Source organism: Taudactylus pleione, unplaced genomic scaffold (genome assembly GCF_031769625.1).
Source record: "Taudactylus pleione unplaced genomic scaffold, aTauple2 ptg000906l, whole genome shotgun sequence".
NCBI lineage: Eukaryota > Metazoa > Chordata > Amphibia > Anura > Myobatrachidae > Taudactylus > Taudactylus pleione.
The window spans coordinates 2,950,190-2,972,686 of NW_028285307.1; the positions used below are offsets into that span (position 1 = coordinate 2,950,190).

The 22,497-nt window shown below is 47.7% G+C and overlaps 1 protein-coding gene across 4 annotated transcripts in view; it reads right to left on the minus strand.

The window, feature by feature from the left end:
* KMT2B (lysine methyltransferase 2B) overlaps positions 1-22,078 on the minus strand; it is a 91,559-nt gene extending 69,481 nt beyond the window's left edge. For all 4 annotated transcript variants that reach the window (XM_088459368.1, XM_088459367.1, XM_088459366.1 and 1 more), the window contains exons 1-2: positions 21,588-22,078; positions 3,108-3,180 (exon numbers count right to left, since the gene is read on the minus strand). In XM_088459368.1, coding sequence (XP_088315494.1) covers positions 3,108-3,180; positions 21,588-21,821 — 307 coding nt within the window. In that variant the 5' untranslated portion in view covers positions 21,822-22,078. The remainder of the gene's footprint in view (positions 1-3,107; positions 3,181-21,587) is intronic.
* Positions 22,079-22,497: the final 419 nt, after the last annotated feature.

Here is a 22,497-nt window from a genome sequence, read left to right on the forward strand (position 1 = left end):
GAGGGAGGCCCTGGAGGTTCATAAAATAATCCCACCCTATAAGTGTAACTAAGCCCATAAAATGAATGTCTCAATTAATGAAAACTATAATGCTAAATAAAGACCCTGCCTGGTTTTTAAGTTAAAGGTAAAAAGAATTCCTTTCTCCATCATTGCAAACTGTGAAAACATCAAAACGTCCCCAAGGCTTCTTGTCCGTGGGCTAATGGGTATCAAATAAATGACTGCAAATCACCGAACAGGGAGTAGCGCCAAGAGCATAGGGCGACCGTCAACTCTGACGAAGCCAAGGACAGCATTATAATGGAACCGTATATTTTCATGCAAGATATCTGGATGCACCATCAGTCCTGATGTACAGTAACCGTCTAGCAGTGGAGCATTGAACAATCCATATCTTGCAGACACAAAAGGAAAAATGACTGGAGCACAACTCCACCATTACTAATTACATATAGAATACATTTTTGCAATAACACTTTGCAATAAAGAGAGGTTTTAGCTTAATCATGGCCAAGGTTATGGGCATACCCACCACGTCAAGGTAACCTCTTAGGGTTAGGCCCTTAGCATACTGGGGTTAAAGTCCAGGGCGCGGGACACCCCTAAACTGGTGTGAGGCGCTGGGGTGACCCATAACCTTGGCCAGGATTAAGCTAAAACCTCTATTTACTGCAAAAATGTATTATATATGTAATTAGTAATGGTGGAGATGTGCACTTGCAATTGTTCCTTGTGTCTGCAACATAAAGCTGGGTACACACTGACAGATATATTTGCCGATCAATTGATCGGTCAATATATCTGCTGCCCGTCGGCCAGTGTGTACCCGCGATATGTCTGAACTGCGTTGTTTGCAGACATATCGCGTTGGCTGCGCTGCACAGCCGATGGGACAGATATGTCTGCAGACGCACACAGAGCGGTAGTCACAGGGAAGGGGGCAGGACAAGCCCCCCCCACTCGCCCACCGGCCGTCAGGTCCCGCCCCCCTGTTGCTGGGACCTGGGGGCACAAAGCAGATGATGGGCGTTCAGTGTGTATGAACAACCATCATCTGCAGATATATCTGTCACCATTAGTCTCAACAGGAAACCCCTCCCGTTATCTATATTCAGGGTCTGCAGGCCAGGGTCCTTCCCCAACAATCTATATCTTGCATGCAAAAGTGTGTAGGGTCCTGTACTGAAGTAAAACTCTGGTACTGACTAAACCCTCAGAGGATGTTGGCTTACCAACGCAGCACCTGGCGATTTGTGATGGTCTGAAACCAATGGCTAGGACCAAGTGGGCTCTTTAAATTGAAACGGTGTCTAAAACAGATTACGTTCATTACATGCATGTAACGCCCCAGCAAAAAGGTACCGACTCCAGGATGGGATCACAGGGTCCATGTAGAGCGGCGCATAATGGTGACATCTAGCCAGTGACGCCAGGAAATTGGCGTGTGGGACGATTTACTTAAAGAAGTAGACTACTGTCCGGGCAACTCCCTACTGACTGTGACCCGCAGCAGCAACCAAGAGTAATTGACACGAACTGTACTTGTATCGTCACAGCCGGAGTTGTTCTATTAATAAACAGAAAAAAAAAAAAAATACCCCCACACTGCGCACGGCAAATAATAAAATCAATAATATAATATAATAACCCTCCCTCCCCCTAGGGTTAGGCTAGGGGGAGGGAGGGTTAGGCACCTCCGGGGGGGACTTGGGGTTAGGCACCCACCCGGGGGACTTAGGTTTAGGCAGCGGGGAAGGGGGTGGTTAGGGTTAGGCGGTATTTCATACCAATTCCAATAAAAGATACCTTTTTTGGGTGGTTTATACTCCGTTTTAACGTGAGTATGGTACGTGGTTGATTTGGAATATTTGAAGTGGAGGATTGCTATATAGGACTTATTTATCCGAGATATACTGCACTGTCAGTTCCCCCTCTTTCCTCTTCCTTCTTTTTGAGGAAAAAACGTTGACGCATACAGCACCTTTTTGAAGATTGGGACACTATATATTCGATAGAAGAGAAGCCCTATACCACCTAATGACAGTGTCTGGAACCATCTGACAGTAAGTGACTTTTTACATATTATATGTCCATTATAAGAGCTACCTATTTATGATCACTATTATATTATTGATTTTATTATTTGCTGTGCGCAGTGTGGGGGTACTTGTTTTTTCTGTTTATTACATCCCTGGGAGGTGGATGACCTCTCTTTTAGCACCCATATACTGCTGCCGCTAGTGTGCGCATTTAATCCCTCCGATATTTGGGTCCAATAAGGAGTTGTTCTATTACAGGTTGAGTCTCCCAAATCCAAATATTCCGAAATACAGAATTTTATTTTTTATCATGACTGAGATAGTAAAACCTTTGTTTTTTTTGATGGTTCAATGTAGACAAACTTTGTTTAAAGGACATAATTATTAAAAATATTGTATAAAATCACATTCAGGCTGGGTGTATAAGGTGTATATGAAACAAATATATTTCATGTATGTGCGCAAGCTTTGTCTGAGTCACAAAATTATTGAAAATGTTGTCTAAAATTACCTGCAGGCTGTGTGTATATGGTGTACATAAAACAAATACATTCTGTGTTTAGATTTGGGTCCCATTCCCAAGATCTCATTATAGTATTATAGTATGCAATTATTCCAAAATAAGGAATATTCCAATATCCAAAATACTCCTGGTCCCAGGCATTTTGGATATGGGAGACAACCAGCACATTAAGGGGCATATGTATCAAAGCTTGATGGGAGATAAAATTGTGAAATATATATCACCAACCAATCAGCTCCAAACTATCATTTCTTAAACGCAGCCTGTAAAATGTAAGTTAGAAGCCGATTGGTTGGTGATCTATAGCTCACATCAAGCTTTGATACATATGCCCCTTAATTACAGTAATCTCTTTTTGAACATTCTGTGGTCATATTTTTTTTTTCTTTTTAACAGAGAACAATCTTTAAATTCATTAATCATTTAGAAAATGTACTTTTTAAAAAAAAATTTTTTAAAGGAGACTGTAAGCCAATGAGACTACAAGGATCCACTGCCCCAGCTATAAATGGTAAGCACAAATGAAGGCGATAACTACTTACCCTTATTGGATCGGAGAGCCAGGCGCAGAGGGCGGCGTGCAGTTTGGTTATCAGTGAAACCCACAAAATCTTCCTGAAAAATAAAAAAAAAACACACAAGGCCCATCCGTTAGTGTGCCGGAATAACGCGCGGCTACTTACAGCACGCACGTGGCCAGTATCTTGGATATGGCGCCAGATGCATCAATGTGCAAAATTACAAGAGGTTTGTTAAATCTTCCTCCATAACATAAGTTTTATCTTATTGACTGAACTTTGTTTTTATCACCATAGAGGTAAATTTTTGGTGTGTGTAGGTGTGTGTGTAGGTGTGTGTGTAGGTGTGTGTAGGTGTGTGTAGGTGTAGGTGTGTGTAGGTGTAGGTGTGTGTAGGTGTAGGTGTGTGTAGGTGTGTGTGTAGGTGTGTGTGTAGGTGTGTGTGTAGGTGTGTGTGTAGGTGTGGGTGTAGGTGTAGGTGTGTGTAGGTGTAGGTGTGTGTAGGTGTAGGTGTGTGTGTGTAGGTGTGTGTGTGTAGGTGTGTGTAGGTGTGTGTGTAGGTGTGTGTGTAGGTGTGTGTGTAGGTGTGTGTGTAGGTGTGTGTGTAGGTGTGTGTAGGTGTAGGTGTGTGTGTAGGTGTGTGTGTAGGTGTGTGTGTAGGTGTGTGTGTAGGTGTGTGTGTAGGTGTGTGTGTAGGTGTGTGTGTAGGTGTGTGTGTAGGTGTGTGTGTAGGTGTGTGTAGGTGTGTGTGTAGGTGTGTGTGTAGGTGTGTGTAGGTGTGTGTGTAGGTGTGTGTGTAGGTGTGTGTGTAGGTGTGTGTAGGTGTGTGTGTAGGTGTGTGTGTAGGTGTGTGTGTAGGTGTGTGTGTAGGTGTGTGTGTGTAGGTGTGTGTGTGTAGGTGTGTGTGTGTAGGTGTGTGTAGGTGTGTGTAGGTGTGTGTGTAGGTGTGTGTGTAGGTGTGTGTGTAGGTGTGTGTGTAGGTGTGTGTGTAGGTGTGTGTGTGTAGGTGTGTGTGTAGGTGTGTGTGTAGGTGTGTGTGTAGGTGTGTGTGTAGGTGTGTGTAGGTGTGTGTGTGTAGGTGTGTGTGTGTAGGTGTGTGTGTGTAGGTGTGTGTGTAGGTGTGTGTGTAGGTGTAGGTGTGTGTAGGTGTGTGTAGGTGTGTGTGTAGGTGTGTGTGTAGGTGTGTGTGTAGGTGTGTGTGTAGGTGTGTGTAGGTGTGTGTAGGTGTGTGTAGGTGTGTGTGTGTAGGTGTGTGTGTGTAGGTGTGTGTGTGTAGGTGTGTGTGTGTAGGTGTGTGTGTGTAGGTGTGTGTGTGTAGGTGTGTGTAGGTGTGTGTGTGTAGGTGTGTGTAGGTGTGTGTAGGTGTGTGTAGGTGTGTGTGTAGGTGTGTGTAGGTGTGTGTAGGTGTGTGTGTAGGTGTGTGTGTAGGTGTGTGTGTAGGTGTGTGTGTAGGTGTGTGTGTGTGTAGGTGTGTGTAGGTGTGTGTAGGTGTGTGTAAGTGTGCGTGTGTAAAGCTAGACAGTCTCTTGAAATACATCTAAAAAAAAAATAATTGAAAAACTTGCTTAATTGACAGCAACACCAACCTACATGGCATAGTGACCCAAGCAATGTGATGACCAAGAGGTAACCTTCATTCTGGTAGCAGCCATGTACTAATGCTGCGACAAGGCGTAGAGCGATATGTGGCCATAGCGTACACAGACTGTAGTAGTGGGGGCTCATTACACACATACGTGCCTTATAAGGATATTAGATATGGGCAATCTAACCAATTATTTGTAGCAATCCCCCACATGTAAATTGAGTATACAGATTGAGTCTCCCATATCCAAATATTCCGAAATACGGAATATTCCGAAATACGGAATATTTTTGGCATGACTGAGATAGTGAAACTTTTGATTTTTGATGGTTAAATGTACACAAACTTTATTAAGGCACACAATTATTAAAAATAAAGTATAAAATGACCTATAGGCTGTGTGTATAGGGTGTATATGAAACATAAATGAATTTCATGTATGTACACAAACTTTGTTTGAGCCACAAAATTATTGAAAATATTGTATAAAATTACATTCAGGCAGTGTGTATAAGGTGTATATAATACATAAATGCATTCTGTGTTTAGATTTGGGCCCTATTACTAAGACATTTCAATATGGTATACAAATATTCCAAAATACGGAATATTCCGATATCCAAAATACCCTTGGTCCCAAGCATTTTGGATATGGGAGACTCAACCTGTACTGCCTGCCAGACAGTCCTTGTTTTTGACCGGGATCAGTATCAGATATTAAACGTACAACAGGGAGTCAGAGTGTATAATGTATAATAAATATATATGTATATATATATCTCTATCTCTATCAAATAATAATCCGGATCTCACAGGCGGCCTGGGACGCTCACAGGAAAGACCAGATCTTGATCACAAAGCGGCGATATTACAGATCTTGTGACTCAGATGTTCTGATAACTGATAATTGCAAAAGGAGATATAAATAATTCTGGCTGGTAGAACCCTACGCGCACTCCATGCAGAAAACGCCCCTCCTCCTCATGGCAATCCCCATTGGTTAAGCTAATTTTACCCGATCACCAAGGTTACAGTCAGCCTCCTATTTTGAGTGCCCCGGGTGAGTAAGACCGTGGAGGCTACCAGACTCCACCGAGCGGGCAGGGAGGCTCCCCAGAGTATGACAGCCCCACCATGGGTATTGCAGAAGTAACATCTTTTTATTACGTTTTTCCAAAAGCTATAGCTCACCCAATTCTTCTGAGACATCTACATACCCACTGCTTCCTTACATACAGCGCCTTGCAAAAGTTTTCACCCCCTCCCTTGGCTTTTTACCTTTTGTCATTTTTTTTTTTTTATCTGAACTTTATGTGATGGATCTGCACAAAATAGTCTGATTTGGGGAAGTGAAATGAGAGAAAAAAAAAACAATTATATATAAGAATCTGTATAAATAAAATTCAGAAAATTGGCATGTGCATATGTAATCACCCCCTTTCCTATGAAGCCCCTCAAAAGTTCTCAAATTACCTTAAGAAGTCATATAATTAGTGAAATGAAGCCCACCTGTGTGACATCTAAGTGTCACATGATCTGTCAGTATAGACGCACCTTTCCTGAAAGGCCCCAGAGGCTGCAACACCACTAAGCGAGAGGCCTCACACCATGAGGACCAAGGAGCTCTCCAAACACGTCAGGGACAAAGTTGTTGAGAATTACAATTCTGGGTTATAAAAAAAAATATCCAAATCTTTGATGATCCCCCGGAGCACCATCAAATCCACCATCATCAAATGGAAAGAACATGGTACCACAACAAACCTGCCACGAGAGGGCCGCCCACCAAATCTCACAGACCGGGCAAGGAGGGCATTAATCAGAGAGGCAGCACAGAGACCAAGAGTAACCCTGAAGGAGCTGCAGAGTTCCACAGCAGAGACTGGTGTATCTGTGCCTGTGACCACAATAAGCCATACACTCCATAGAGCTGGGCTTCATGGGAGAGTGGCCAGAAAAAAGCCATTACTTAGTGATAAAAATAAGAGGACACGATTTGAGTTTGCCAAAAAGGCATGTGGGCGACTCCCCAAATGTATGGAGGAAGGTGCTCTGGTCAGATGAGACTAAAATTTAACTTTTCGGCCACCAAGGAAAACGCTATGTCGGGCGCAAACGCAACACATCCCATCACCCCAAGAACACCATCCCCACAGTGACACATGGTGGTGGCAGCATCATGCTGGGGGGATGTTTGTCAGCAGCAGGGACTGGGAAGCTGATTTGAGTCGAGGGAAAGATGGATGGTGCTAAATACAGGGATATTCTTGAGCAAAACCTGTGTCAGTCTGCCTGTGATATGAGACTGGGACGGAGGTTCACCTTCCAGCAGGACAATGACCCGATGCATACTGCTAATGCAACACTCCAGTGGTTTAAGGGGAAACATTTAATGTGTTGGAATGGTCTAGTCATAGCCAAGATCTCAATCCAAGTGAGAATCTGTGGTCAGACTTGAAGATTGCTGTTCACAAGCGGAAACCATCCAACATGAAGGAGCTGGAGCAGTTTTGCCTTGGGGAATGGGCAAAAATCCATGGGGCAAGATGTGGCATATAGCTCATAGAGACTTATCCAAAGCGACTTGCAGCTGTAAACGCAGCAAAAGGTGGCTCGACAAAGTACTGACTTTAGGGGGTTGAATAGTTATGCATGTTGACGTTTTCTGTTATGTTGTCCTAAATGTTGTTTGATTTACAATATATAAAAAAAAAAACACAACGTCACAGCTGTAGGCATGTTGTGTGAATGACATGACGCACACCTTCACACAATCCATTGTAATTCCAGGTTGTGAGGCAACAAAACAAGAAAAATGCATAAGGGGGGGTGAAAATTTTTGCAAGGCACTGTAGCTAGAGGTCTGAGCGCACCGTGAGGGGCATTGTCAGGACACAGATACAGCGGGCAAACACGTTGACCACTTTCTCATGACGTGTAAAAGGCGATCTCATCAGTGTGTCGGGTCCAGGTGGTTACCTAGCCCGTTCCTTTGCTGACAAGTACCAGTTCTAAACAGATGCCCTGGAAGGCAAAGCTCCTCTATCTTACATCACTCTGAGGCAGTATAGAAGTCATTAAGCTGATGTGAGCGAACACTATACTTTTATTTGCAGTACAGAAGTAGTCAGACAGGGTTAATCCACCAAACTGTTCTTCGCTGCTTGGTATATTAAAGATAAAGGACCATGGCCAGTGAGATCACAGCTTCTGTATAGTGTTGAGGACAGGGCAGGAATCAGGATATGGGACACAGATTAAGTACAACAGCGGCATTACTATACCCACCCGTTTATTGGCATAGATAGCACAGGGCGATCTCACCTCTACCTGCTGGGAGGTACGAAGCGCATAACTCCGCCCAAAGCGAGGAAGGGGCGGGATTACACAATGCTATGGAGAAGCAAACGCCATACTCGCATGTGGCCGATTCACAATCTACCAGCAAGCAGATCTCCTATTCAATCAACAATTTTTCACGTCGCTGAATGTCAACCGACGAGACCCATTACAGGCTTGTAAAGTAATCGGCACAATTTAAGCTCCGGATTACATCAACTTTATGCTGTTAATTTAGATTGGACGGGTCTCAAAATAGTGGATTCTTAACCTAAATCCCAGACCATTATAAATGAAGGCAAGGGAATCATGCATGGACCGGGCTGGAAATCACGTGTGCAGTCCTATGGAACGTGAGTATTCTATCAGGAAACCTCAAATGCCACCTCAAAGGGGCCGAGTCAACAAAATAAACTGCCCTGTGGCGAGGGCCCCAACTGCCCATGGCACAGAAAAGCATGACGGGGTACTAGGTGTCCTGGGTACAGAGGGGGTCATTTAGATCCGCTCGCGAGCGCAGGACGCTCGCAAGCGGGTCGATGTTGCCCCACTGCGCATGACGTGCGCATGCACGAGACCCGGCCAGCGACGGGCTCTCCGTCGCTCCGGGTCTCGCACCAAAGGGGGCGTGCTGTCGATGTTGATTGACAGCACGCCCCCTTTGGTGGGCGTGCCGGGGGCGTGGCTGTCAGACAGAGGCGTTCACATGGGAACGCCTACCGTCTGAAGCCGGCCCCACTGACATCACTAGTGATGTCAGTGGGAGTGATTTGGGCTCTGATAGAGCCAAAATCACTCCAGGGCTTGCGGCAGCGAGACCCTACCATCATCATGGACACTTGCATAAGCTGTGGGTGGCATCCAAGAGGCCGCTCCATTTTCATGTAGGAGGGCCCTGATTCAGAGCGAGCGCTCTGGTCAAAGCGTCCGGCTCTGAATCAGGCCCAGAGTTTCTTCCTTACATACAACACTGGACGCAGGACAGAATGACATCTCAGGGAGCAAGCCCACAGCAGAAGCATCTGTTAGGAGAATAATGGAGCTAAATGGCGTCATGGCTGGTTGATGTCCCCAAAGCACAGACCGACTAACTCCCACTAAAGGAGCGTACACACTGGGCGATCTGCAACCTGAAAGATATCGCTGATCTTTCAAGATCAATCTTTGATCTTTTTCAACCTAGTACACCTTTTTTCTAAATTATTTTGTAAACGATCAACATGTACAAACTGAACGATAACGTCATTGTCCACATCGGGCAGAATGTACCGAAGATTAACAATTTCGAAAACGACCAGCGGGAGTGCACATCGCTGGTCGTTTTTGACATTGAATAGAACGATTAATGAACGATTAAATGAATACGATATCGTAATAGTTTAATCTTTTATTCTAATCGCCCAGTGTGGACTTTTTGCCGTCATCTAAGCTTTTGTGTGCGAAAAAGTATCAAGCGCGTGCCGGTGAATCCCCGTATTCACTTTCAAAGCGGTGAAAACGGAAGCCGGCGAAAAGGTAATTAGCGAAAAGTCCTGTCACTTTTGGGGAAATCAGCCTGTCACCCCCCGCGGTAAAAAAAAGCCCTGTTAAAGATATTTGTGGCTTTTATGCATCTTTGACAAAGTGGTGAAGAATAGCATTTATCAAAATTTTGGGGGGAAAAATAACTAGTCCCATCAAATTTGGGGTACATGAAAATGGGTGCAAGCATATTTCTAAGCTCATAAGTGAACTTTTAAAATTAATTAAAAATTCACCGGCCGCAACCAACCGCAATCAAAAAAACACCTGCCGCATACTTGCCCCCCCCCCCCCGCGAGTCCATTTCGCTAGTTTATAAATTTGTCCCCCAACTTTTTTTTTTTGCCCCCAAAACGAAAGCATTTTTTTTTTTAGGTGTCCAGTGGAACTTTAATTTTTCTTTTTTACACAAAATACCTTTGGGGGACAGTCCAAGGGGTGCAGGGTACTTTTTTTTTAGTTTGTACCCCAAAACCCCAATTCTGCATTTTTTTCCGCCACCTATTCTATGGTGAAAACTTATCCCTGGATTTTGGCAAAGACTTTTCGCACTTGCGAAAAGTCTTTGAAATTGAATATGGGGAAGAGTGAAACCGACAAAATTGACGTCATCGGCGATAAAGTATCGCCGATAATGGGTTTTCGCAGCCTAATTGAATATGGCCTTAAGGCAGCTATTGTGGAGGTCCGCAGTTGTTCCTAATTTGGCTTCCATAGAGAACAAGATTCAAAAACACTTTTCGAAACCTCTGATTGCCCGTATTCCTCTTCTGGTTCGGTTGGTGTGAATATAGAGAGTCACTAGGTCGTCCCTTATTACTTAGTGGGAATATAGACCTTGGCATCCTTCATTCTCCTACAGACGATTCTTGATCTTGTTGTATTATTGTTATATGTATATATTTTTATTTGTTCTATGTAATATGTCTAGATTATTATATAATAAACTGTGTTTTGTCCCCCTGGGCTTTCGCTCAGATGATGTCTTTTTCATTACCCTAATCTCTCCCTATTATATTTTCTGTTCCCACTATATGTATTTCTTTGTAAACTCAATAAAAAATGTAAAAAGCAAAAAAATAAAAACCCTCCTATAATATCCGGCCAAGCCCAAGAACTTTTATACCCCTCATTTGGGGAACCGGGTTGGTGCCATGAAAGTGGCATCTTAGGGCAGATGTTTCCTCAGTATCTCCCATATACACTCGTATCTCCCCAGGACACATCATCTTGTTCTTTGCCCCTTATGTTATCATGTGCTGCAAATAGCCCTTTATTAGATTCAGGGTGGAGTTATTTGGCAGATCCTAGCCACCCGAGGAGCTAGTCCACCCATGGTGGACACGCTCCACCAGGCAATCACAGCTTTGCGTCATGGATAGAATAGTGGTGGTTACTTGTCCCTGAGTAACCCGAGTGGCCTTACATCACTACACAGAGATTCCCTCTCACTGTCATTACCAGTCTGCTACCGACTCCTCCCACTGTGTAATGGGCGGATAACTCGCTGCCGCCACCCGTCTTCTACACCGACACCTGGGACCACTCATTCCACAGAGGCTTCTACCACTATCCACTCATCGCTCACTATGTACCAGTCAGCACGGGGTAACTGGCAAAGGCTTCCAGCTCGGAGGCACTGGGCTCAATCCAGAACGGCCGGAGAACATTAACATTTTGCGCTATTCTGGTGGACACAGGATACAAGCAGATGTAGGCGCCTTAAGGCAAGATGTTTGTTGTTCATAAGTTGACTAGAACTCTTGCAAAAGGTGCTTGAGTCAAGCACAGCATAGAAGAGGTCTTCAGAAGTACATACACTTGGATACAATACAGCAGGCTACAATCCATCCCCTTTACCTCTAAAGGCCCCCCCTACACACTAGACGATACCTTGAGCGATTTGGCCGATTCTGACGCATCGGAACGACAAATCGTTTACATCGTCCAGTGTGTATGTAGGATGCTGACGTGCGCTCCCGCAGGTTGACGGTCGCATTCTCAGATCTTTTGTACATGCAGAAAGATCTGAGGATGTAGCTAGCGATGAGAAGCTGCTGAGTGCAGCACGGCCCCCGATACGTGTTAAAACAAGTTACTTCAAATACATTTACAGTACATGGTGCCTAGCATTCAAGGTCCATATAAAAAAAGGCATTGCAGCACAAGGGATCAACCCCCAAGTGCCATGGCCACCGTCTTCACCACATGGGCCAGGTCATCCGAAAATATATTGGTTATAAAATAAGCAATGTGTCAGTACAATATCATCTCATGCTACAAAGCTTTTAGGGTTCAAGAAATTTCACAGGTGCAAGGGAAACCGAAAAACAACCCAAAAAACATTATTTTAGTACTTATGTATAAGAGCTCTCCCAGGTCTGAAGGTCGCTTTGTTCAAAAGGCATCACAGAAGATGATAAATAGGGGTGCTGCTGCTCTTCTGAAAGCCATTACACCATAAGGTCAGAGCGGTGGCTGTAAATGAATCTGCAGATTCATTTATCTTCATGTTTCAAGCTGAACTGCCATCAAATAAATAATAATCTTCCGCCCTACTCTAGACCGGGCCCTGGAGGCAGCTCCATGCATCTAATACTCCCAAGGCTCTGCAGGCTCATCGCACAGACCCAGTGGAACAGAATTTATTTGCTGGTTCTGTGACTCCATGGAGCAGCCTGCCGGGGTGCTGATGGGTGGAAGATGGTTAGTAACATTTATCTACTATATGCTAATGCGGCTTTAGGCAAATGCACCAATATGTGATCATGAGTAGAAATAGTATATTTCTCTTTAAGGGCAATTTCAGGTAATTATATAACTGGCTTCGCTGTCCATCTAGCACACGTGTAGCCAGAGCTGGAGGGAGGGCTTTGCACACCTCAACACCTTAAGGCCCACATACACGGTGCGATTTGCAAACGATCCAATCTCGTTCGCGATTTCCCTTAAATTCCTGAACACTCCCGGTCAAACGACATGGTGTCCACACACGGAACCATTATACAAGTGATATAGATGGGTCGTAACCGACTGCAGATCGTAAACGAAATATTGTTTGTAGCAAACAACCTCACGATGCTGGAATGTAGATAATGGGAGGACAAGTGACAACATATCATCCATCGTCCAATTCACCATGCGCGCGCACACGAAACGATGTGTGCCAAATCGTGATAGCACGATATCTTTCTGCAGCTTCAATTGATCAGCGACGACGATGTACGACGGCGGGGGGCACGCATCGGCATTAACCCCAAACAGCACTTTTTACACGAATGGTTGTTCCAATCGATCGAAAACGGGCAAATCGTGTAATAAAAATTGCACCGTGTATGGGGGGGGCGCCTTCATAGCTCTCATGGTCTATCACTACAAACTGAAGATTACTTCTGCACCTGGCGCCATGACGCAGAGGAAAGTCCCCGTGTCACATACACTATCGTACACTGCACAAGAATAGTGATCTTACATTCAGAAAAGGGCGTTTCCTAAAAGACATCACCAAGATAGGATTATCCTGATCTCATGACAAGACAGACAGCCAGGGCTCACACTGTAATTACATTTACATCTTCTCTAGAACAAAGGTATGGATTACTCAGTGCAAGAAGCCTTTATTTATATGTACTCCTACGAGAGAGGGCGATGGTACAGCAATTGCATGGCTAGAAGCATCAGACTCCGATGGATCACCATGAAAATGGGGGCTAAGTAGGGGAAAGAGATTTTACAGACACTGTCACAATTTTGGGAAAATCATTTATCTGGAAAATCCATAGAAGCAGAAAAAAAGAAACTAATAGAATAAGAGGTGATATATAAAACAAAGTGCACAATGCTTCTGAGGGCCCGAGGCAGAGATGTATGGCGTTAAGCGACTGTCGCACTGCACACGCACCACAGTAGCTCGGCGATGCCGCTCACAGCTAGATTTCCTTTACTAAGTGATTGACAGTCAGGGAGCGTTTAGGGGCGGTAATGTGGAGCGACAGCAGAAAAAGCAGGCGTGTCCCAGACATTACTAGCCATGTCGCAGCCTGCGACTGCAATCCCGTACGCAGATAGAGTGGTTCCGAAGGCTCATTTCAGGCGGACATTTCTCTGTGACCATTGTCTACTCAGATAGCCAATTATCTGCGACGGTGGTTACGCACTTGCTTGGATATTTGAAGCTGCCGGTGGGTGTCTCAGTACATTTAGGGCAGTATCCAATTAGCGCTGATATTTTTTCGGGGCCAAAAAAAAAAAAAATCAAAAACTGGGATTTTGCGTAAATAATCTCCATTTTTTTTCCCCACCCTATCCTATTTGTTTGGACGAACAAATAGGATCATTTGCCCGAAAACGTTTTAATTTCACCGACCCGTGTGCGGTTTCGTCATCGTGGCTGGTGAAAAAAAAAAATGCACTTTTCGGGGATAATTTTTCAGGACACACCAAGTCCCGAAGAAAAAATCCTTGATACGTGCCGGCGTCGGGGCTGATTAGATACCGCCCTAAGGGGCCTACGTATCAAAGCTTGATGTGAGATAAAATTGTGAGATATATATCACCAGCCAATCAGCTTCTAACTTACATTTTGCAGGCTGCGTTTAAGAAATGATAGTTTGGAGCCGATTGGTTGGTGATATATATTTCACAATTTTATCTCCCATCAAGCTTTGATACATAGGCCCCTTAGAGTGGCTGCAGCATTAGCTGGTGCCGCTGCGGGAATACATGCGATAATGGCCGTATTTTTAAAGCAGCAAGCATGTTAAAGGCTAAACCAGCTTGATTTAGCCTTTAACATGCTTGCTGCTTTAAAAATACGGCCATTATCACATGTATTCCCGCAACGGCACCGGCTGGCAGGTTATTACATTTAGCCCTGTAAGTTTCCCAGACCCAAATGACACTGAACTGGCTGCAGCATGTTAATAACCAGCCGTCCAGCATCTCACATCTACAAGCTATGGTAACACGGAAAGATAAAGGATAAAGTTGTGATTTTTCATTAAAGTATGACACGAATTTATGGCAAAAAGAAAAAACTAAATGGCTGAAAATGAAGCAACAGTTTTCAGTACAGTGTAAATGTACATTAAACTGCCTTTTAATAGAATATAACAAGCAAATGAGCTTTCGACATAAATCTGACTACGTCAAGGCATCAAAAGTGAAAACTAGCAAACTGCTCATTCGGGGAAATAACATTATTATTGAAATCAGGAAGAAATTGTTCGGTGATACTAGTAATATCCCTCACAGAAGGTTCCCCAAAGACGGCCGGGGTAAGGTTGAACTTTAGCCTGACCTCTCACATTGTAAATAGGAAGCTTTCAGGAGTACTGACACTATGGAATACCAGTAACAAACCAAACACTATACTCTGCTACTATGAATCACACAGGGCTGGGAGAAAGAGTAGCAGCCAGCCAATATAGATTGTAACAGTCATCAAAATATAAAATGTAGCGAGAATTAAAACAAGCACAGACTGCCCCAGGCTTTCCCTAAAATACACAATCCCCTCCAGTATAGATCTCCAAATTGCCAATAAACTATAGCTAAATATGTCACTGTGATACTATAGCTAAATACGGCCCGCTCACAACTTTGTTACTTACAGTGAGAAATAAAATGTATTTGACAATTAAAGAAATTTCATGTGCACAGGTCTCACTAATCACCACAGCAGCGGTCACCAGTGCACAGGTCTCACTAAGCACCACAGCAGCGGTCACCAGTGCACAGGTCTCACTAAGCACCACAGCAGCGGTCACCAGTGCACAGGTCTCACTAAGCACCACAGCAGCGGTCACCAGTGCACAGGTCTCACTAAGCACCACAGCAGCGGTCACCAGTGCTCAAATATCACTAACCACCACAGCAGCGGTCACCAGTGCTCAGGTCTCACTAATCACCAAACCAGCGGTCACCAGTGCACAGGTCTCACTAATCACCACAGCAGCGGTCACCAGTGCACAGGTCTCACTAAGCACCACAGCAGCGGTCACCAGTGCACAGGTCTCACTAAGCACCACAGCAGCGGTCACCAGTGCACAGGTCTCACTAAGCACCACAGCAGCGGTCACCAGTGCACAGGTCTCACTAATCACCACAGCAGCGGTCACCAGTGCACAGATATCACTAATCACCAAACCAGCGGTCACCAGTGCACAGGTCTCACTAATCACCACAGCAGCGGTCACCAGTGCACAGGTCTCACTAAGCACCACAGCAGCGGTCACCAGTGCACAGGTCTCACTAAGCACCACAGCAGCGGTCACCAGTGCACAGGTCTCACTAAGCACCACAGCAGCGGTCACCAGTGCTCAAACATCACTAACCACCACAGCAGCGGTCACCAGTGCTCAGGTCTCACTAATCACCAAACCAGCGGTCACCAGTGCACAGGTCTCACTAATCACCACAGCAGCGGTCACCAGTGCACAGGTCTCACTAAGCACCACAGCAGCGGTCACCAGTGCTCAAATATCACTAACCACCACAGCAGCGGTCACCAGTGCTCAGGTCTCACTAACCATCACAGCAGCGGTCACCAGTGCACAGGTCTCACTAAGCACCACAGCAGCGGTCACCAGTGCACAGGTCTCACTAATCACCAAACCAGCGGTCACCAGTGCACAGGTCTCACTAATCACCACAGCAGCGTTCACCAGTGCACAGGTCTCACTAATCACCAAAGCAGCGGTCACCAGTGCACAGGTCTCACTAAGCACCAAAGCAGCGGTCACCAGTGCACAGGTCTCACTAATCACCACAGCAGCGGTCACCAGTGCACAGGTCTCACTAAGCACCACAGCAGCGGTCACCAGTGCACAGGTCTCACTAAGCACCAAACCAGCGGTCACCAGTGCACAGGTCTCACTAAGCACCAAACCAGCGGTCACCAGTGCACAGGTCTCACTAATCACCACAGCAGCGGTCACCAGTGCACAGGTCTCACTAACCATCACAGCAGCGGTCACCAGTGCACAGGTCTCACTAAGCACCACAGCAGCGGTCACCAGTGCACAGGTCTCACTAAGCACCACAGCAGCGGTCACCAGTGCTCAGGTCTCACTAACCATCACAGCAGCGGTCACCAGTGCACAGGTCTCACTAAGCACCACAGCAGCAGTCACCAGTGCACAGGTCTCACTAATCACCAAACCAGCGGTCACCAGTGCACAGGTCTCACTAATCACCACAGCAGCGGTCACCAGTGCACAGGTCTCACTAACCATCACAGCAGCGGTCACCAGTGCTCAGGTATCACTAACCATCACAGCAGCGGTCACAAGTGCACAGATATCACTAACCACCACAGCAGCGGTCACCAGTGCTCAAATATCACTAACCACCACAGCAGCGGTCACCAGTGCACAAGTCTCACTAATCACCACAGCAGCGGTCACCAGTGCACAGGTCTCACTAAGCACCACAGCAGCGGTCACCAGTGCACAGGTCTCACTAAGCACCACAGCAGCGGTCACCAGTGCACAGGTCTCACTAAGCACCACAGCAGCGGTCACCAGTGCTCAGGTCTCACTAACCATCACAGCAGCGGTCACCAGTGCACAGATCTCACTAATCACCACAGCAGCGGACACCAGTGCACAGGTCTCACTAAGCACCACAGCAGCGGTCACCAGTGCACAGGTCTCACTAAGCACCACAGCAGCGGTCACCAGTGCTCAAATATCACTAACCACCACAGCAGCAGTCCCCAGTGCTCAGGTCTCACTAACCATCACAGCAGCGGTCACCAGTGCACAGGTCTCACTAAGCACCACAGCAGCAGTCACCAGTGCACAGGTCTCACTAATCACCAAACCAGCGGTCACCAGTGCACAGGTCTCACTAATCACCACAGCAGCGGTCACCAGTGCACAGGTCTCACTAACCATCACAGCAGCGGTCACCAGTGCTCAGGTATCACTAACCATCACAGCAGCGGTCACAAGTGCACAGATATCACTAACCACCACAGCAGCGGTCACCAGTGCTCAAATATCACTAACCACCACAGCAGCGGTCACCAGTGCACAGGTCTCACTAATCACCACAGCAGCGGTCACCAGTGCACAGGTCTCACTAAGCACCACAGCAGCGGTCACCAGTGCACAGGTCTCACTAACCATCACAGCTGCGGTCACCAGTGCACAGGTCTCACTATCACCACAGCAGCGGTCACCAGTGCATAGGTCTCACTAAGCACCACAGCAGCGGTCACCAGTGCACAGGTCTCACTAAGCATCACAGCAGCGGTCACCAGTGCACAGGTCTCACTAAGCACCACAGCAGCGGTCACCAGTGCACAGGTCTCACTAAGCACCACAGCAGCGGTCCCCAGTGCTCAGGTCTCACTAACCATCACAGCAGCGGTCACCAGTGCACAGGTCTCACTAATCACCACAGCAGCGGTCACCAGTGCACAGGTCTCACTAAGCACCACAGCAGCGGTCACCAGTGCACAGGTCTCACTAATCATCACAGCAGCGGTCACCAGTGCACAGGTCTCACTAATCACCAAAGCAGCGGTCACCAGTGCACATGTCTCACTAATCACCACAGCAGCGGTCACCAGTGCACAGGTCTCACTAAGCACCACAGCAGCGGTCACCAGTGCACAGGTCTCACTAAGCACCAAACCAGCGGTCACCAGTGCACAGATATCACTAAGCACCAAACCAGCGGTCACCAGTGCACAGATATCACTAACCACCACAGCAGCGGTCACCAGTGCTCAGGTCTCACTAACCATCACAGCAGCGGTCACCAGTGCACAGGTCTCACTATCACCACAACAGCGGTCACCAGTGCACAGGTCTCACTAATCACCACAGCAGCGGTCACCAGTGCACAGGTCTCACTAAGCACCACAGCAGCGGTCACCAGTGCACAGGTCTCACTAATCACCAAACCAGCGGTCACCAGTGCACAGGTCTCACTAACCATCACAGCAGCGGTCACCAGTGCACAGGTCTCACTAACCATCACAGCAGCGGTCACAAGTGCACAGATATCACTAACCACCACAGCAGCAGTCACCAGTGCACAGGTCTCACTAATCACCACAGCAGCGGTCACCAGTGCACAGGTCTCACTAATCACCACAGCAGCGGTCACCAGTGCACAGGTCTCACTAAGCACCACAGCAGCGGTCACCAGTGCACAGGTCTCACTAATCACCAAACCAGCGGTCACCAGTGCACAGGTCTCACTAACCATCACAGCAGCGGTCACCAGTGCTCAGGTATCACTAACCATCACAGCAGCGGTCACAAGTGCACAGATATCACTAACCACCACAGCAGCAGTCACCAGTGCACAGGTCTCACTAATCACCACAGCAGCGGTCACCAGTGCACAGGTCTCACTAATCACCACAGCAGCGGTCACAAGTGCACAGGTCTCACTAATCACCACAGCAGCGGTCACAAGTGCACAGGTCTCACTAAGGACCACAGCAGCGGTCACCAGTGCACAGGTCTCACTAAGGACCACAGCAGCGGTCACCAGTGCACAGGTCTCACTAAGCACCACAGCAGCGGTCACCAGTGCACAGGTCTCACTAAGCACCACAGCAGCGGTCACCAGTGCATAGGTATCACTAACCACCACAGCAGCGGTCACCAGTGCACAGGTCTCACTAACCATCACAGCAGCGGTCACAAGTGCACAGATATCACTAACCACCACAGCAGCAGTCACCAGTGCACAGGTCTCACTAATCACCACAACAGCGGTCACCAGTGCACAGGTCTCACTAATCACCACAGCAGCGGTCACCAGTGCACAGGTCTCACTAAGCACCACAGCAGCGGTCACCAGTGCACAGGTCTCACTAATCACCAAACCAGCGGTCACCAGTGCACAGGTCTCACTAACCATCACAGCAGCGGTCACCAGTGCTCAGGTATCACTAACCATCACAGCAGCGGTCACAAGTGCACAGATATCACTAACCACCACAGCAGCAGTCACCAGTGCACAGGTCTCACTAATCACCACAGCAGCGGTCACCAGTGCACAGGTCTCACTAACCATCACAGCAGCGGTCACCAGTGCACAGGTCTCACTAACCATCACAGCAGCGGTCACCAGTGCACAGGTCTCACTAACCATCACAGCAGCGGTCACCAGTGCTCAGGTATCACTAACCATCACAGCAGCGGTCACAAGTGCACAGATATCACTAACCACCACAGCAGCAGTCACCAGTGCACAGGTCTCACTAATCACCACAGCAGCAGTCACCAGTGCACAGGTCTCACTAAGGACCACAGCAGCGGTCACAAGTGCACAGGTCTCACTAAGGACCACAGCAGCGGTCACCAGTGCACAGGTCTCACTAAGGACCACAGCAGCGGTCACCAGTGCACAGGTCTCACTAAGCACCACAGCAGCGGTCACCAGTGCACAGGTCTCACTAATCACCACAGCAGCGGTCACCAGTGCATAGGTATCACTAACCACCACAGCAGCGGTCACAAGTGCACAGGTCTCACTAAGCACCACAGCAGCAGTCACCAGTGCACAGGTCTCACTAACCATCACAGCAGCAGTCACCAGTGCACAGGTATCACTAAGCACCACAGCAGCGGTCACCAGTGCTCAGGTCTCACTAATCACCACAGCAGCGGTCACCAGTGCACAGGTCTCACTAATCACCACAGCAGCAGTCACCAGTGCACAGGTCTCACTATCCATCACAGCAGCGGTCACCAGTGCACAGGTCTCACTATCGATCACAGCAGCGGTCACCAGAGCTCAACAATTTTCCTCAATGCAGAATTGCATCAGTAGGATTCTGTAAACTTAGCTTGGGCTGGGTACATCCTAGACGATCCACCAGTTGGGCGATTTACATTCGCCCTCGACCATGCAAAATTGCCGGTACACACTAGAAGATTTATTTAATGACGGAACGATCACTCATTCAGTTCTTCAATAGACTACACAGTTCCGCATGCGATATCGTGCGATTACGCAATCGGATACACACTTTGCGAATGCACGATTTGTCATTTCAAACTGCCTTAAAAGGACAAATCGTCTTATTTATTGTGTAGTGTGTAAGCTCTTGGGGACAGTGCACACTGCTGTGCAATAAAACGAATATAAACACAAGGTGACCATTGGTCCGGGCTCTCATGGGGTTACGCAGCAGACAGTACTCCCACAGACAGAGCTATGTACCATTAGATACCTATAGAAGCAGACGGCGGAGTATTAGAGAATGCATTCTCTGCAATTACCCCACAGAATTATAACACAGCAAAGGGACAGAGTTGGGAATGCAATAAGTGGGGGGGGTTGGAGAGCAATGTGACTGAGTTGGGTACAATATGTGGCAGGACATAACAATGGGGCTGAAAGGGGTATATAATATGGGGGGGGGTCAGCAATGGGACTGAGTGAGGTATACAATGTGGAGGGGGGGGGGCAGCAATGGGACTGATTGTGGTATAGAATAATCGGGGGACAGTAATGGAACTGAATAAGGAATACATTATATGGGAGACACAGCATTGGCACTGAATTGGGAACACTATATATATGTGTGTGTGGGGGGGGGGGGGACACAGCCATGGGACTGAGTGGGGGATACACTACATGTGGGTGATATAGAATGAATATATATATATATATATATATGGGATAACTACATGTGGGTGATACTATATATATTGGGTAGTCACTATATGTTGGGGGACATGGGAATGGGACTGAGTGGGGGATACTCTACATGTGTGTGATATATAGTATTGGGAATACTCTAAATGTGGGGGGACACAGCCATGGGACTGAGTGAGGATACACATGTGGGTGATATATATATATACATATACATATACATATATATATATATATATATATATATATATATATATAGGGGATACACAGCCATAGGACTGAGTGGGGGTTACACTACATGTGGGTGATATATACATATATATATATATAGGGATACACAGCCATGGGACTGAGTGACCCGCACTCTGTCATCTACCCCCCGTGTGACAGCTGCTCCCCCCTCCCGGTGCCCCCAGACTCCCGCCCACCTCGGTGCTGTCACTGTCCCGGCCACAGGCCCCCGAGAGGCGCTTCATGTTCTGGTGGAACCCGATGATCTGGAGCTGAGTCGGGTCGGCGCTCTCCGCCCCCTGCCCGGCGCTGTGGAACGGCACCCGGGCCCTGTCCGCCCTGTTTCCGCTCCTCCCCATCCACGGCCGGCCCGGAAAGCGGCCCCGAACCGAGCCCGAGGCTCCGGGACCAGCCGAGGCCGCAGCCGCCATCTTGATCCGCTCGGGGAACTACAATAATATCGCGCACGGCGCCGGCGCCAAGGTCTCTGCTGCCAGCCGGCCGCCTCTAGGCGCGGGGCATCCTGGGACGTGTAGTCCTGGCTGGGGTCAGACGGCGCGGCTCTCGCTGGGAGCGCGGACTACAATTCCCATCAGGCACCGCGCTCTATACTGAGGCGAGCGGGGCCGGAAGAGCGCGGGGAGAGGCGGGAAATGTAGTCATTATGGACCGCCGGCTGTGGTGGGGGGCTTGGCGCCGAGCTCGCAGGGCTCACAGAGCGGGTGCTCGGCGGCGAACGTCTACCACACAGAACGGCCTGTCGGTCTGCGCAGGGCGGCGCCTCTGAGAGAACCCCGTGCTGATGGCAGGACGGTCACACGCACAGGTGGATCGCTGGGCATGCCGGGAGTTGTAGTTCAGAAGCTGGCTCTGGCAACGAGTTCTTAGGCGTGTGTGAACTACAACACCCAGAGGCATAAGCGACACAGGGTCGCTGTGCATTGTGGGGAGGGAGTCTGACAGCGTTCCCGCACCAGGGTGTTTGGCTGGAGGTTCCGTCGCTGTTTCACCACAACTCCCGACATGCTTTGCGGCTGGGTGACTGACAGCTGGGAGGAGAGGGGTCTGCTGCTGCCCGGCTGCTGCTGCTAGATGTGACATGGGGCT